Below are 17,810 nucleotides of genomic sequence, written 5' to 3'. Positions count from 1 at the left end.
GGACATCAGTGATCAAATTATTTGCCAAATTCTTAATTTGTCAACTTTGTCAATAGTATTTTCATTTTCATTCAGAAACATTTCCTGCATGCCCCCTATGACAAACAAGATATTTGATGTGAGGAATTGCTTTCAGAGTGTAGTTTTAATGCAATGTGATACCGCATGCTGTGTAGGAAGAAAAAAAAAAACCTCTGCATTTCTCGGTAACTTAGATGTACTCTCTAGGTAACGTCAAAAAAACATATGTATAGACTATCCAGTCACAAAATGAAAATCCTACACGACGGTAATAGTTTGATTGCGGTGTTTACTAGTTTACACTCGGAGAGCAGCGATTACAAAGAATCTTTGGTCCATAATATTGTAGTGATATTAAAGTACTGAAAACTTAGTGACTAAATCATTGAGACTAAGGTCTTTCTATACTAACTAAAAGAACGACAAATCCAGATCTGACCATTTGCAGATGCGAAAAGCTCTAGGGTAAAAAAATGTTCCTTACAAACATATTTCTGTTGCATGTTAGCAGACCATTGTAATCCACATCTGAGTCCAGCTGCACTCTCATAGCGGGGAAATGAAAACAACACTCTTGTTGCAGCACATTTACAAACAACACTGACGACCCGTGTCTCCAAACAATTCTTTTTCTTCCGTCTGAACCCTGTAACAGGTAAAAATAGTCTTCAGAGCTTTCATGCATATTAATGAAGTTGCGCCTCATACACAATAGAGCGCGCTTATTGGTGGTCTGAAAAGACTTGGAAGCCTTTCTCATGAATTATTGCTGAAAGACGTCACGTTGTACCCGCCGGTACAAACAGCCAGTCTACATGCTGATATTCAGACAAGGATCTAATCGCCGTGACGTTGCTTCAACATTTATTTTCAAACCAGAGGAACGAACTTGCTCGAAATAACGCAAAAACAACCAATTTTCACTTGTTAGTGAGATATACATGTCCTAATAGTGTTTACACACATATATGACTGTCAGCATCTCAAATAATCTGTTTTGGTGTTTAGTGACCCATGAAATAATACATAATTACACTGATAGCAATTTGATGCATGTAGTCTAATACAGTGTTTCTCAACCACATTCCTGAAGGACGAGCTCTGCACATTTTCCAATCACACCTGATTCAGATCTCAGCTCATTAACAGAGACTGGAATACCTGTACTGGGTGTGACAGACCAAGGAGACATCTAAAAGATGCAGTGCTGGTGGTCCTCCAGGAACGTGGTTGAGAAACACTGCTCTAATAGGCACTGCAAATAAACCTTTGAATGTTGGATTTAATTAAACTGTTTTGAATCGTACTGTAAAATTTTAGAAGCAGACCATGATGAAGATAAGGACGAAGAAGATGAGGACGATGATGATGACAGTGATCATGATAGAGTGGTGTATATTGGAGATAATCAGGATGAGGCCAATGGTAAGTATATGAATGAACACAAATGATCAACAATCTGTCATGTTTGTGAATCTGAATGTACCTTCATGTCCAGTGTGTTCAGTTATAAGCAAACAGCTGCTCACCTTCAGTGTAAAATGTGTACATTTGTTAAATGAATAGAACACATTTTTGAGAAACAAACAAACAAACGATTTCAGCTCCACTTAAGAGTTTTGTATTTTCTTTTTTTGTGAAATTTATTGGCAACTTCAGGAAGAAAAGTTTAAAGCTTGTCTGATTGTGAGGGTTTCTTAGGAATCGACATGAAACAATGGCCCATTTCCACTGAGTGGTACAGTATGGTAGGGGTTGGTCACCTTCATCAGGCTTGCATTTCGACTGTCAAAAGGGTACTAATGAGTGGGCGTGGTGTGACAAAGTTTTAGACAGTGTCATTTTTACTCAAGAAAATGTCTACAGTAAAGCTGTACGGGCCATTCCAACCAACACAATCTCACGGCAATTCGTAACTTTTTCATTTAGTGGCTAATTCGTATGAATTCGTACGATCTAATTTGTACAATTTAGTACGATTTGCTCATCCCCCAATGACGGTTGGGGTTAGGGGTGGGGTCAGGTGCCACGCCTCCTTTTTAAAATCATACCATTTCGTACGACTGAACTCGTACGAATTAGCCACTAAACTGGCAAAACGTAAAATACTTACGTTTTCTCGTGAGATCAGGCTGTTCCAACACAATCTCACAGATATTTGTAACTTTTTCATTTAGTGGCTAATTCGTAAGAATTCGTACGATCTAACTGGTACAATTTAGTACGATTTGCTCATCCCCCAATGACGGTTGGGGTTAGGGGTGGGGTTAGGTGCCACGACTCCTTTTTAAAATCGTACCATTTCGTACGACTGAACTTGTACGAATTCGTACGAAATAGCCACTAAACTGGCAAAACGTAAAATACTTACGTTTTCCCGTGAGATCAGGCTGGCCGTTCACATATAAAGCGAGAATAAATATTCATTACTAACCTTTCCATTAACAGAATTTGATTATAACTGCAGTGCGAAATTGTCTACTGTAACGTCTGCAATTTATATAAAAATAAATAAATGCTACATATATGAACACATACAGACCCTTGCAGTCTCCGATATGATACCAATTACAGAAAAACTACACACAGCATACATTTAGTCCTTATTTGGGTTCAAAAACGACATGAAATTGATGGGTTGCAGCTGGAAGGGCATCCACTGTGTAAAACATATGCTGGATAAGTTGGCAGTTCATTCCGCTGTGGCAACGGCAGATTAATAAGGAGACTAAGCTGAAAAGAAAATGAACGTATGAATATTAATTTGGCGTACTATACTTTTAAACAGTGATCTTCAGGTCTGTTGACAGATCAGTTCCAGTTTTGTCTTTGGTACTGACTGATCTAATGTAACACATATATTACTGTAAAGCAGTGTTTCTCAACCACGTTCCTGGAGGACCACCAGCTCTGCACATTCTCCATGTCTCCTCAACTAAACACACCTGATTCAGATTATCAGCTCAGTAGCAGAGACAGAAAGGCCTGTACATGCAGTGTTGGTGGTTCTCTAGGAGCGTGGTTGAGAAACGCATGCTGTGAAGTATCCTATTGAAATTTTCAACATAAACGAGAGATCTGTGAACTCAATTATGCTGAGCGCTAAATATAAACTCACTGCTGTTGTGTTTACATCATGCTTTTAGCAGCCAAATGTAAAGAAGAGGAGATGCGCGCTGAGGAAGAGAACCAAAAACAGTGGAAGATGGCGAAGAAGGTGATGCTGGGAGCTGGTGTGGCAGCAGTAGTGGTGGGTGGTGCGGGTTTAGCGGTGGCTACAGGAGGAATGTCCATACTCGCCAAGCTTGCACTTGCTGCAGGTATAGGTGCAGCAAAACAATACAGAAACAAGAGCATTAAAAAAGCGAAAGAAAAAGAGAAAGAAAAAGAGAAAGAAAAAGAAAAGGAGAAAAAATGAAAAAAAATTTATTACTGTAAACATTTACTGCAGTAAATTTTGAACAACTGGGAAATAGGACATACTAGTTTTATGTATGACATGGTTTAATTTGACCACATACAGTTGAAGTCTGAATTATTAGCCTCCCTGTATTATTAACCCCCCCTGATTATTTTTTTGCCCTATTTCTGTTAAACGGGGAGCAGATTTTTCAACACATTTCTAATCATAATAGCTTTAATAACTCATCTCTGATAACTGATTTATTTTCTCTTTGCCATGATGACAGTAAATAATATTTGACTAGATGTTTTTCAAGACACTTCTATACAGCTTACAGTGACATTTAAAGGCTTAACCAGGTTAATTAGGTTAACAGGCAAGTTATTGTCTAAAAAATGGCTTGTTATGTAGACTATCGAACAAATATTAAAAGGGCTAATAATTTGACCTTAAAATAAAAAAAAAAGTAAAACTTCTTTTATTCTTGCCGAATTAAAACAAATAAAACTTTCTCCAGAAGAAAAAATATTATCAGACATACTGTGAAAATTTTCTTGCTCTGTTAAGCATCATTTGGAAAATGTATTTAAAAAAGAGGAAACAATTTAAAGTGGGGCAAATAATTCTGACTTCAACTGTACATCATGTTGAATTACACGTATATGAATGCTCTGTGTGTACGAAACACAAAAAGCTTTTAGTTTTGATAATATTGTGGTGGTTTCCTGAACAGAGACTAGTTTGTGTCCGCTTTAAACACAGTATATATGTGTGTTGTATGTGTTTTTTTAATTCAGCTGTCTCATAACAGATCAAAGCATATGGCTGTTTTTAATTTGTCACATTCAGCACTGGTTAGGTTGTATTCATTTCTGCTTTATGTACAGTAACATGAGGTGGTAGTTCTGATTCTTCTCTGTCTCCACAACAATGTTGATCCATATTATTTGTTTCAATTAAAAATATATATTAAACAGCAGCAAGTGTGTTGTCCTTTTACTGAAGAAATGATCTACACTGAAACAAAAAGAGTTTTGCAAAATTGTTTCAAACAATTAATATGGACTGAATTGAAACAAGCAAACTAAACAAATTAAGTTGAGCAATATTCAATATAAATTCAGCCCATATAAAATGTTTTCAACCGTGTACCTTAGGAACTTTAATAAATCCAATGAATCATTTTATCCAGTGTATATCTATTAAGAACCATGACAATATACAATCACTGGCCACTTTATTAGGTATGTCTTACTAGTACAAGGGGTTGCCTTCAGAACTGCCTTAATCCTTCATGGCATAGAGTCAACAAGGTACTGGACATACTCCTCCTCAGAGATTTTGCTCTATGTTGACATGATAGCATCACACAGTTGCTGCAGATTTGTGAATCTCCTATTCCACCACATCCCAAAGCTGCTCTATTGGATTGAGTTCTGGTGACTGTGCAGGCCATTTGAGTGCAGTGAACTCATTGCCATGTTCAAGAAATGATTCATGCTTTATAGCATGGTGCATATGTAGTACTGAAATTAAGTTTTTACATCCTACAGTTTCAGAAATGAAGGTACGCGGTCTGTCACTGTAGTGGTGTTTCTTTAAAAGGCACACATTTGTACTTTAAGGGTCCATATTGGTATCTCAAAAGTATATATTGGTACCTAAATGTTTTAAGAGGAACGCTGTTGTACATCTTAGGTACTAATATGTACCCTTGAGATATTAATATGGACCATTTAGATACAAATGTGTGCCTTTTGAAAAAGGTTCCACCCCATTGACAGCTCACGTACCTTTATTTCTAAGATTGTAGGTCGGGAGTGTCCACATACGTGGACAGCACATTTTTAGCTCTTAAGTGGCTATTTAAAATACTTTATAAATGTTTTATGTTTTGTTACAGACATACAGTGTTTTGCAGCATATGAAATGTTCCAAACCTTATGTTTAACTGTCCAAAATGGGCAAAAATAGTCCAATAGTCCAAAAAAAAAAAAAAAAAAAAAAAAAACCTAAAACCTTTAATGTTAAAAAAATAAAAATAAATAAATAAATAACATTTTTAATTTTTTTTTAAATCGGGAAAAAGTGTAAATTGGCATCATGGGTCCACATCTATGGACATCATTTTTCTCTAAAAGTACATCATATAAAAGATGATTTTTTTCTAATTAGGTTACAATAATCCCATACAGCAAAGAGAAATAAAACATACATGTAAAAAAAAAACACTAAGCCTTAAGAGGTTAAAGAAGAAAGAAATAAAACACTGCAGACAAGCGCTCTCATTACTTAGTAATAGTAATATATATATTAGTAATACTATATATATATATATATCACAGATGATTCAATACACAATACATTACATCATGAATAACCAAATGGTTAAATGAAATGATCACACAATTATCATTAACCTGACATCTTGACTCATTTATTAAATGAAATATCATCACATTAATCAATTAGTGAATCACTTAGGCCCAATTCTGTTTCTGTACCCGTACCCCTTCATCCTTAAAACTAAGTGTAGAGGGGAATGTCTTCAAAATGTACCCCTAAGAATTGGAACAGCACTACCGTATGTAGATTAGCTTTAAATCTGAAGCTTTTTCGTATGATCATTAATAACTGTTAAATGATCATTTTCTAGATCTTTCTATTGTGACGTAACAAAAAATGTGACGATACAATACAGGTACAACCCTCCCTACTCTACAAGAACTGTACTTATCCAAAGTGAGCAGAAGGGCTGCCAAAATCCCTCTGGACCCCTCCACTGCCTTTTCGAACTGTTACCTTCTGGTCGACGCTACAGAGCACTGCGCACCAGAACAGCCCGACACAGAAACAGTTTCTTCCCTCAGGCAATCCATCACATGAACACTTGAGGATAGTAATTGTGGAACCAACATGACTACTTGCTATACACTTTTTATACACATTATAAACTTATTTAACAACACACTTTATACACATATAACACATATAACGTTGTATATAGAAATCTAGCTCCCCATACACTTGTCTATTTGTATATTTGCAGTATGTGTGGACAAAGTCACCACTGGGCGGAGGGAAATTAGGATGATTCTAAGGGCCCATGCCATTTAGGGGCCCGCAGAAATTCTGTTAGGGGCCCACCAGAACTACTATTCTCTTCTTTTTTTAAATTTTTTATTCAATGCTTGCAAAAACAATAACAACAAATGTCATGAATCAAACAGCAACAATCCAGGGGTTTTTAGTCACTTAGTCCAAGATAAGTGCCAAGTTCTTAATCAAAGTCCTCGTTCGAATTGCTTTTAAGTTGGTTGATCCTTCAATACACTCAAAATACATTTTCATTTCAATTTTAAATTTAGGGAAAAAAGGTTTACACTTACAAAACTTGCTCTTGTGAATATGAAATTTGGCCAACAAAAAAAACAAGGTTCATGAAATAGGTATTATTTTCCTTTTCACAATCATGGAAACCAAAGATAACATTCTTATATGTAAATTCAAAATCTGCCTTCACATAAACTTTTATAAAATCAAGAACATCACACCAAAATGTCATTGAATGAGGGCAAGTCCAAAATAAATGTACAGACGTCTCAGGATTCACTAAGCAAAATGAACAGTTGGTGTTAATATCATTCTTAAGTCTTTTAAGATTACACTTGTAACCACCATGCTCTTCACTTTTTGCAACACCCACAAAATGTTGTCATAGGGCCTGTACCAGCCAGCAGCGCCCCTGTGTGTGAACATACCCGGCAATAAAGCTCTTTCTGATTCTGATCTTTGTTTTCACCCCCCCCCCCCCCCCCCCAACAAACACACACACACACACACACACACACCCCATTCCATCCTATTTACTGTTTGATATACTTGCAGATGCTTTCAGTTGTCTTATTCACTTCACAAACTCATACAAACACTGAGAGTCTCTGAGTGACTGCAGAAGACACAATGGCATCAGGTCAGTATCACTTCATTTAATATGACAGTTAAACGCTACAGATTGAAATTATTTAATTAAATTATATCCTAGTCCTGATGAATGGCAGCATCGAAACACATGCAATAATTCAACATTTTTAATTATAATAACATCTAAACAGAGGCTAGATGTTTTTTTCCACAATCTACTTTTACTTTGGTCACCATTACAGTGATCTGTGTTTGTTTTATTTGAGCTTTTGACTTCACGACATTAGTTTTCCTCTTGTTGTGTGATTATAAAGCCTGTTTGTTATTGGCCATAGAAATCAGATTGCATTATTTTCTGGCTGAGATCTTGTGTATTTCAGAAACTGTAAAAGACCTGGACGACGTCTCTAAATCCAGCTCTTGTTCAGGTGAGAGAGATCCTCAAACAAATGTGCTTTTGCTAGACTTATGACTAGAAAGAACAGAGAATTCAGACAAATATGAGAGAACAAACACTCACTTTCTCTTGGGGTGTTTCATCGAGATCTACCTGAGTGAGAAACTTCCAAGAAACTTCAAAACCTTAAACGTCCATGGAATGCATTACTAGATATTATGTTTCACACCCACATCTAATATGCAAATGAATCAACTTTTCACTGCTTAATATGTAGCCTGCTACTCTTCAGTACTTTTCAAAGGGCAAAAAATAAGAACTGTAAGCATAAGTAGCCCTGGGCACATATTTCTAATTAGCTGAGGCTGCAAATTCAAAGAAACAAATGTTTGGCTGTTTTCAGAGTGAAAGATCAAGCATACTGTCGAAAGAGTTCAGAGACCCAAATGACACTTTGGTTATGTAGATAATAGGGGCAGTTTCCCCCACAGCAGTTTGTGCAAATTACCAGTGTTAGGGGGAACACATTACAAGTAACTTGAATTAACATAATAATATTACAATTCCAAGGAACGAGTAAATTAATGCTTTACTTAAACAATTACAGTATAAGTGTGTCAAGGAGGTATAGAATAAGGATAATTGGAAAAGTCAAACACAGAAAGGCAAATTACCAGTGCAAAAAAGCACAAATACATTTAAACTACACCACATACTATAGTATTATACTCCAAAGAGAAGCAATGAGACATGGAAAACTTTAGTTCTTTATTAACAATGCAATTATCTAAAGGCCATAAATAGTGTGAAACTTCCACTGAACTTCCAAGATTAAGCAAACTTCAACAGCAAGAAATAGCTACACGTTATTTTAATATTAGTTTGAAAGTACAACTTCACTTGGTATTAGTTCTGGTAAATCTGTAATGCTGTGTTCACACCAGATGCGAACAAGTATGTTAAGTCAATGCAAAAGAACGAAGTGACATCTTGCGAGAGCCGGGGGTTGCGGGGGGGTGGGGGTGGGTTCATCGAGATCTAACTGAGATCAAACTCCCCTCTCGCCCTTTAAAAGGGAGGGAGCCCAGAGCTTGAAGATGTCATAAGCTTAGAGCTCACTCTCTGGACAGCATGTCAAACAAGCTTTACAATCAGTCATCAGCTCAGTGTGAAACTTCCAAGAAACTTCCATGCCTTAAACATCCATGCAATGCATTACTAGATGTTGTTTCACACCCACATCTAATATGCAAATTAATCAGCTTTTCACCGTTTAATACGTAGCCTGCTACTCTTCAGTACTTTTCAAAGGGCAAAAACGAAGAACTGTAAGCATAAGTAGCCCAGGGCACATATTTCTAATGAGCTGAGGCTGCAAATTCAAAAAGACAAATGTTTGGCTGTTTTCAGAGTGAAAGATCAAGCATACTGTCGAAAGAGTTCAGAGACCCATATGGCACTTTGGGTATTTAGATAATAGGGGCAGTTTCCCCCACAGCAGTTTGTGCAAATTACCAGTGTTAGGGGAAACACATTACAAGTAACTTGAATTAACATAATAATATTACAATCCCAAGTAATGCTTTACTTAAACAATCACAGTATAAGTGTGGCAAGGAGGTATAGCATAAGGATAATTGGAAAAGTCAAACACAGAAAGAAAAATTACCAGTGCAAGAAGCACAAATACATTTAAGCTACACCACATACTATAGAAACTCATATAATCACTGAGAGCCTCTGAGTGACTGCAGGAGACACAATGGCATCAGGTCAATATCAATTCATTTAATATGACACTTACAAACTACAGATTAATACTAAATAATTCAATTCTCTACTAGTCCTGATGAATGGCAGCATCAAAACACATGCAATAATTCATTGTTTTTATTTCTAATAACATCTAAACAGAGGCTAGATGTTTTATTTCCAAAATCTGCTTTTACTTTGGTCACCATTACAGTGATCTGTGTTTGTTTTATTTGAGCTTTTGACTTCACGACATTAGTTTTCCTCTTGTGGTGTGATTATAAAGCCTGTTTGTTATTGGCCATAGAAATCAGATTGCATTATTTTCTGGATATGAACTTGTGTATTTCAGAATCTGCAGAAGACCTGGACGACCTCTCTGATTCCAGCTCTTGTTCAGGTGAGAGAGATCCTCAAACAAATGTGCTTTTGCTAGACTTTTGATTTGACTAGAAAGAACTGAGAAAATTCAGACAAATATGAGAGAACACACACTCACTCTCTCTTGGGGTGTTTCATCGAGATCTACCTGAGTGAGAAACTTCCACGAAACATCCATGGAATGCATTATTAGATATTATGTTTCACACCCACATCTAATATGCAAATTAATCAACTTTTCACTGCTTAATACGTAGCCTGCTACTCTTCAGTACTTTTCAAAGGGCAAAAAACAAGAACTGTAAGCATAAGTAGCCCAGGGCACATATTTCTAATGAGCTGAGGCTGCAAATTCAAAGAGACAAATGTTTGGTTGTTTTCAGAGTGAAAGATCAAGCATACTGTCGAAAGAGTTCAGAGACCCAAATGGCACTTTGGTTATGTAGATAATAGGGGCAGTTTCCCCCACAGCAGTTTGTGCAAATTACCTCTCTGGACAGAATTTCAAAACATAGAGCAATCGCTCACTTTTTAAAAGTCTAATTATCTTGTTTAATCCTGCCCCTTTTCGCAGTGCCATACAGCATAATTTCGCACACACATACTCTTGTGTGACCACAGCTTAAAAACTTTCTCGAAACGTCCATGCCTTAAGCTGTGCAGTTTACCTCCAACACTAATCAAACACACCTGAACCAGCTAATCAAGCTCCTACTAGATATACTAGAAATCTCCTGGCATGTGTGTTGAAGCATGTTGGAGCTAAACTCAGCATGAGATCGGCCCTCCAGGACCGAGTTTGTACACCCCTGACCTAAGGTAAGCGATCACAAATAGAGGCCATATGATCACAAATAGAGGCTTATTTTAAAGTAAAAAAAAAAAAAAAAAAAAAAAAAACAGGCCTGTAAAGGAACAACGTTGTCAGTCAAGATCTCCTGCACTTTGTAGAACAAATAAAATTGCTGAAACATTTGTTTGGACATAAACAGCTAATGAAGTTTCAAGGTGTTGTGATGAGCGACAATACAATCTGAAAAGACTTAAATTAAAATAACAATTATTTTAATAATTTAATCATTTAAGCTCAAGAAATAAATTATTTTTTACAAATATAGAGCTCTCTGGAGAACGTGAAAGCGCATCAATACAACAACAAGGTTTGTCTGAGCTTGGGTCGACCATGGTTATTATAAGTATATATTATTACTGTGTAATGTCACGTCTGTCTTTTAAAAAATGGCAGTTCCTTTGTTTTCATTCTCCTGCTTCTGCGAGTGACATATCTCTGTAAACCAACAGAGTTCAGCTGCACATCTAGCTCTGTCTTTTGGAACCCTTTGGTTTGCTTTTAGGTACCCTTTGACAGTGGAAACGGCCATAAAAGCGTATCGAATCGTAACATACCGTACCACTGGAAAATGGTTCATAAATAATTAATTTTTCTTTTTGTGGACATTTTATTTCAGTGTTTCTCCTTTTTGTTTTAGGGAAATTGGCTTTAATGAAAAAAAAAAAAAATGTGAATATTGAATTTATTTAACCAGTGTCAATCAACAATTACTTCAAGAGTTCACACTTAGCTGATGATTTACAAAGCTTATTTGGCATGCTGTCCCGGGAGAGAGCCCCGAGCTCAAGGGCTCCTCGAGCCCGGGGCTTCCTCCCGTTGGCAGAGCAAGAGGGGAGCCCGAGCTCGGTGGATCTCAGAACTCCCCTGCCGCTGTAGCTAAGGGAACGTAAGGGATTAGACAAGCTTGATTGTTATGTATGTTGAATGTCTTTGGATGGTGGGAGGAAACCGGAGAACCCGGGGAAAACCCACGCGGACACGGGGAGGACATACAAACTCCCCACAGAAACACCCACCAGTCTTATGGAACTAGGGCCGGCAGTATTCTTGCTGTGTGGCTCGCAGTGATAACCACTGGACCGCCGTGCCACCCAATCACAGGTAAAGGAGGAGAATAGGGGAGGAGGGGGTTTCTTCCAAACGAAGATAAAGTGAACTGAAAAGTGGTTATTTAGAGTAGCTTAGGGCTCATATGATTGGAAGATTAGTGATTAGCAAATGCGAGACTGGCCATGATAAATCATAAGCACGTGATCCTCTCGAAATTAGTTTATGAATAAACTTCAATGTTTTCAACAATGTTTTGCAAACATTTTATGTGAATATTCAGTCTAATTTGTTGCATTATCCTTAATTTAAACCAGAACAAGAAGACGGTGAGAAATCTGAAGCGGTGTCTGAGGAGTCTCCGACCAAAAAAGGAGTCAAAGGGGTACCAAGATCTGATCAATCAAGTGATCCTGCACAGGTCCCTGCTAAAGAGAAAGCACGCCGTCGAAAGGATGCAAAAAAGAGACGTCCAGGTATATATTGCCAATAAAAAATCCACTTTCCACTTTACTTTTTGGGCTATAGGGGAATTGCACTTATGCACACATGACGACACACAGCACCAACCGTGCATACCGGTTGCAAAAAAAGACTAGTTGCAATAGTAAACATGTTGTGTTGTGTGGTCAGATGCCAAAATCAATAGTCCAAAACAAAAAAAAACTTAAATTTTCCTGTACACCACACTGCTTTTAATGCCAACCGCAGACATCTTTGGCTGACAGGCATCAGAAGAGCTGAATATTGTGATGACCTAATTAAAAATGCTGGACTCTCATGTTATATCAGGAAAGATCACGCTATGCTGAATCACACACTTTATACTCATTGTTGATTGCAGCAATGATTTCAGCATAAACAGTTGAATATGGTGAATTAAACTGCGGACACTGAATGCTCAGAATGAAATGTAAACATGTGCGTTCACATACCCTGCCGTACAGCTGCAGTTCACTGTCAGAATGCAGTTGTTCTGCTTGTTGATGATTATCCAGGCCTTGTACAGCTCCGTCTTTTCTCCTTGTCTTCGACTAGGTTTTTAGCTCTACATAGTTTTGAATCTGGTCATCATGGATCATCATTTCCTGCACATGACCACACAGAACAACATTGTTAGCATCTAAAGACTTGTAGACCTTTAACTTCTCTCTTATAAAAACACTTGGAGTTTCAATGAGAAATTTAGCTGTTTATTTGGGGCTGGATGCTTGGCCATTTCGTCTTATCCAATATCCATTAGGAGGGTGCTACCGCTAATGAACCAGAATCAGACGAATGCCGCTCACTGTAACGTTAATTTTGCAGAATAACTGTGCTTATCACTGGGTGAAGAGCTGTTATGATACGCTGAAAGCATTATGTAAATAATATGTATATTATTTCGGGTTGAGTGCGCATACTCAAGAGCGGTGTTGTCGCGCGCCTGCTGAAGGGCGGGACGGAGGGTGTGTCGCGTCGCGGGGGCACTTTTGATCATTTTAGAGTGAAACTTTCTATCCAAGACTAAAAAGGGCATGTGCACTGCATAGGTTGAGCCCTGTGTGTGCACGTGCCTGCAAGTTGGGGAACACAACTAATAACAGTCATGGGGACTGCAGAAACACAGCACACTGTTCAGATTGATGCAGACATGGGATCTCTATCTCACTCATGGTTTGTCCTCTCAAGTGGGGGAAAGACAATGCACAACGTTACCCACTGCTGTCAACCTGGGCCAAGTCATATCCCTCTTGTCCCAGAAACCTCAGTCCCAAATGAGAGGGTTTTTTTCTGTTGCAGGGGACATTGTAAATACCCAGAGATACCAGCTTTTATCAGATTATATTTATATGATAATTTTCCTTTAAACCCATCTCTATCTAAGTGAGTGAGTGTGTGATTAAATGTTGAATGTGATGAGTTTTCAACAATACTAAATTGAAACTTAATTTTTTTACATGGTTTAATATTTTTTTTTTTTGTTATTAAAATTGAAGTTCCTGTTTCAAAGCTTACAGATAGATGGCTAATTTGTATGTCATTGACACTTTTGGCACTTTTTTGGAGTATTTTCATAAGTTTTGTTTTTTCCTGTAAATGATTCAATAAATACCGTACCGTGACATTCATACCGAGGTATTACCGTACCGTGAAATTCTGATACCGTTACATCCCTAATATATATATATATATATATATATATATATATATATATATATATATATATATATATATATATATATATATATATATATTCAACATATATATTCTATATATATATATATATATATATATATATATATATATATATATATATATATATATATATATATATATATATATATTCAACATATATATATATATATATATATATATATATATATATATAATATATATATATATATGTATATATATATATATATATATATATAATGTAATCATTATAACTTATCTCTAATACAACAATGAACTCTGAACCGCATCGGATGTCATTCCCTCGATGTAAATGCTAGTGCTCCCGTTTTTTTTCTCCAACACCGCTGCGCGCATTCTGAATGTTTACACACCGGTACTTCGTCTCAAGGTGAATTGGTTAAGCTAAATTGGCCATAGTGTATGTCTGTGAATGAGAGTGTAAGGGTGTTTCCCAGAGATAGGTTGCAGCTGGAAGGGTATCCTCTGTGTAAAACATATGCTGCATAAGTTGGCAGTTCATTCCGCTGTGGCAACGGCAGATTAATAAGGAGACTAAGCCGAAAAGAAAATGTATGAATATTAATTTTGGCGTACTATACTTTTAAACAGTGATCTTCAGGTCTATTGACAGATCAGTTCCAGTTTTGTCTTTGGTACTGACTGATCTAATGTAACAAATATATTACTGTAAAGCAGTGTTTCTCAACCACGTTCCTGGAGGACCACCAGCTCTGCACATTCTCCATGTCTCCTCAACTAAACCCACCTGATCCAGATTATCAGCTCATTAGCAGACAGAAAGGCCTGTACATGCAGTGTTGGTGGTCCTCCAGGAACGTGGTTGAGAAACACATGCTGTGAAGCATCCTATTTAAAGTTTCAACATAAACGAGAGATCTGTGAACTCAATTATGCTGAGCGCTATATATAAACTCACTGCTGTTGTGTTTACGTCTTGCTTTTAGCACCCAAATATAAAGTAGAGGAGATGCGCACTAAGGAGAACGGAAAACTGTGGGAGATGCCGATGAGGGGGCTGTTGCCCGTAATCTCCAAAGTAGCAGATATAGGTGCAGCAAAACAACACAGAAACAAGAACAATGAAAAAGAGAAAGAAAAGGAGAAAGAAAAAGAGAAAGAAAAAGAGAAAAAATGAAAAAAATGTACTACTGTAAACATTTACTGCAGTGAATTTCGAACAACTGGGAAATAGGACATACTAGTTTTATGTATGAGATGGTTTAGTTTTATCACATACAGTTAAAGTCTGAATTGTAAGCCGCCCTGTTTATTTTTTCCCTATTTCAGATTTCTTTTTTTCAGCAGATTTCTTCTACACATTTCTAATCATAATAGTTTTAATAACTCATTTCTGATAACTGATTTATTTTCTCTTTGCCATGATGACAGTAAATAATATTAGACTAGATATTCTTCAAGACACTTCTATACAGCTTAAAGTGACATTTAAAGGGTTAGCCAGGTTAATTAGGTTAACTAGACAAGTTATTGTATAAATATGGCTTGTTCTGTAGACTATCGAACAAATATATAGCTTAAAAGGGCTAATGATTTGACCTTAAAATGTTTTTTTTAAAAATTAAAAACTTCTTTTATTCTTGCCGAAATAAAACAAATAAAATTTTCTCCTGAAGAAAAAATATTATCAGACATACTGGGAACATTTACTTGTTCTGTTAAACATCATTTGAGAAATATTAAAAAGAGAGAGAGAAAAAAAATTAAAGTGGGGCAAATAATTCTGACTTCAATTGTACATCATGTTGACTTACACGTATATGAATGCTCTGTGTGTACGAAACACAAAAAGCTTTTAGTTTTGATAATATTGTGGTGGTTTCCTGAATAGACACTAGTTTGTATCCGCTTTAAACACAGTATATATGTGTGTTGTATGTGTTTTTTTAATTCAGCAGTCTCATAACAGATCAAAGCATATGGCTGTTTTTAATTTGTCACATTCAGCACTGGTTATGTTGTATTCATTTCTGCTTTATGTACAGTAACATGAGGTGGTAGTTCTGATTTTTCTCTGTCTCCACAACAATGTTGATCCATATTATTTGTTTCAATTAAAAATGTATATTAAACAGCAGCAAGTGTGTTGTCATTTTACTGAAGAAATGATCTACACTGAAACAAAAAGAGTTTTGCAAAATTGTTTCAAACAATTAAAATGGACTGAATTGAAACAAGCAAACTAGACAAATTAAGTTGAGCATTATTCCATATAAATTCAGCCCATATAAAATGTTTTCAACCGTGTACCTTAGGAACTTTTAGTCAATCCAATGAATCATTTTATCCAGTGTATATTTATTAAGAACCATGACAATATACAATCACTGGCCACTTTATTAGGTATGTCTTACTAGTACAAGGGTTTGCCTTCAGAACTGCTTTAATCCTTCATGGCATAGAGTCAACAAGGTACTGAACATACTCCTCCTCAGAGATTTTGCTCTATGTTGACATGATAGCATCACACAGTTGCTGCAGATTTGTGAATCTCCTATTCCACCACATCCCAAAGCTGCTCTATTGGATTGAGTTCTGGTGACTGTGCAGGCCATTTGAGTGCAGTGAACTCATTGCCATGTTCAAGAAATGATTCATGTTTTATGGCATGGCGCATATGTAGTTTTAACCTCCTACAATTTCAGAAATAAAGGTACGCCATCTGTTACTGGGGTGGTGTTTCTATAAAAGGTACACATTTGTACTTAAAGGGTCCATATTGGTACCTCAAAAGTATATATTAGCACTTAGCAGACACTGTAAACACCTCATTCCCAGCCACTAGACTTTTCTGACAGGGGATTGGAGTGTCATCGAGTGTCAGAATGTTGTGGGACTGTTGTACAGGAGTTATGATTATTAATTATAGATCACCAAATAAAGCGGCTTTTATTTTAGCATTTTTTTAAAGCATGATGGTAAAACACAAACGTGGTTATGAATTTGTTGAAACGTGCTTGTTTGTTGTAAATATTCATAATAATATTCAAAATATCATATTTTGTGTTCATCAAAAGAAAGAATCTTCTTTCGATTTTTTTTTTTTTTTTTCAGAAGTCAGAAGACAGAAAAAATAGGCTTTTGTTTAACACAAGACTGGAAATTCTGGCATAATTTACTTTCCCTTCTTTTGTTTCAAACCTGTTTGTCATTTGCATGTAACCCTCGACGTCTCTGTTTTACCTAGAAGTCGAGGCTTACAGTTGTTCAGCATTCTTAATGTTTGAAGCAGATGTCTCTTTAAAAACTTCTAATTAAATTCCTGAAGGTAAACAGGCCAGTCCAAAAATGCTCGAGGGAAATTCTTCTCACACACACACACACACACACACACACACACACACACACACACACACACACACACACACACACACACACACACACACACACACACACACACACAAAAGAGGAGGAGACCAAGAGACTGTTTTAACTTTGTCTTTCTTCTGACTGAACTCAAACACCTTTGTCTTATTGTTTTTGTAATATAATCCTCTGACATGTACACTCATGATTTACCTGAATGAGCTAAATAAATATGGGGTTCAAGACAAATTGATTGACAATATGTGAAGACAGTAAATGCTGTTTCTATACTAAAGAAATGGTGAGGTATTTAAACCTAAATTGGGTCAAATACGGACCAACCCAAACATTGGGATGAATTTGGATCCTATTCATTTCATAAAAAAAGTTATAAAACCAGTAGTTGGTTAAGTCTGTATTGCACCCAAATAGGCTAGCATTGTTTAGAGCAGTGTTTCTCAACTGGTGGGTCGCGACCCAAAAGTGGGCCGTGGGAACATTTTCAGTGG

At 36.6% G+C, this 17,810-nt stretch overlaps 1 protein-coding gene across 5 annotated transcripts in view; it reads left to right on the top strand.

Annotated features, from left to right (window-relative positions):
• The window catches only part of LOC100148752 (uncharacterized), a 28,896-nt gene extending 12,825 nt beyond the window's left edge, over window positions 1-16,071 (top strand). For 2 of the 5 annotated variants that reach the window (XM_073949255.1, XM_073949256.1), the window contains 3 exons: window positions 1,342-1,446; window positions 12,096-12,254; window positions 14,922-16,065. In XM_073949255.1, the coding sequence (XP_073805356.1) occupies window positions 1,342-1,446; window positions 12,096-12,254; window positions 14,922-15,112 (455 nt within the window). In that variant the 3' untranslated portion in view covers window positions 15,113-16,065. Of the gene's footprint in view, window positions 1-1,341; window positions 1,447-3,167; window positions 4,404-7,320; window positions 7,398-7,728; window positions 7,777-9,804; window positions 9,898-12,095; window positions 12,255-14,921 lie in introns of those variants that run through there. The other 3 variants (XM_073949257.1, XM_021477607.2, XM_073949258.1) reach the window with 2 other exon arrangements.
• Window positions 16,072-17,810: the final 1,739 nt, after the last annotated feature.

Source organism: Danio rerio, chromosome 1 (assembly GCF_049306965.1).
Source record: "Danio rerio strain Tuebingen ecotype United States chromosome 1, GRCz12tu, whole genome shotgun sequence".
In the NCBI taxonomy this organism is placed as follows: domain Eukaryota; kingdom Metazoa; phylum Chordata; class Actinopteri; order Cypriniformes; family Danionidae; genus Danio; species Danio rerio.
Note: the sequence above shows the minus strand (reverse complement) of the source record. Positions and strands in the feature narration are given on the sequence as shown.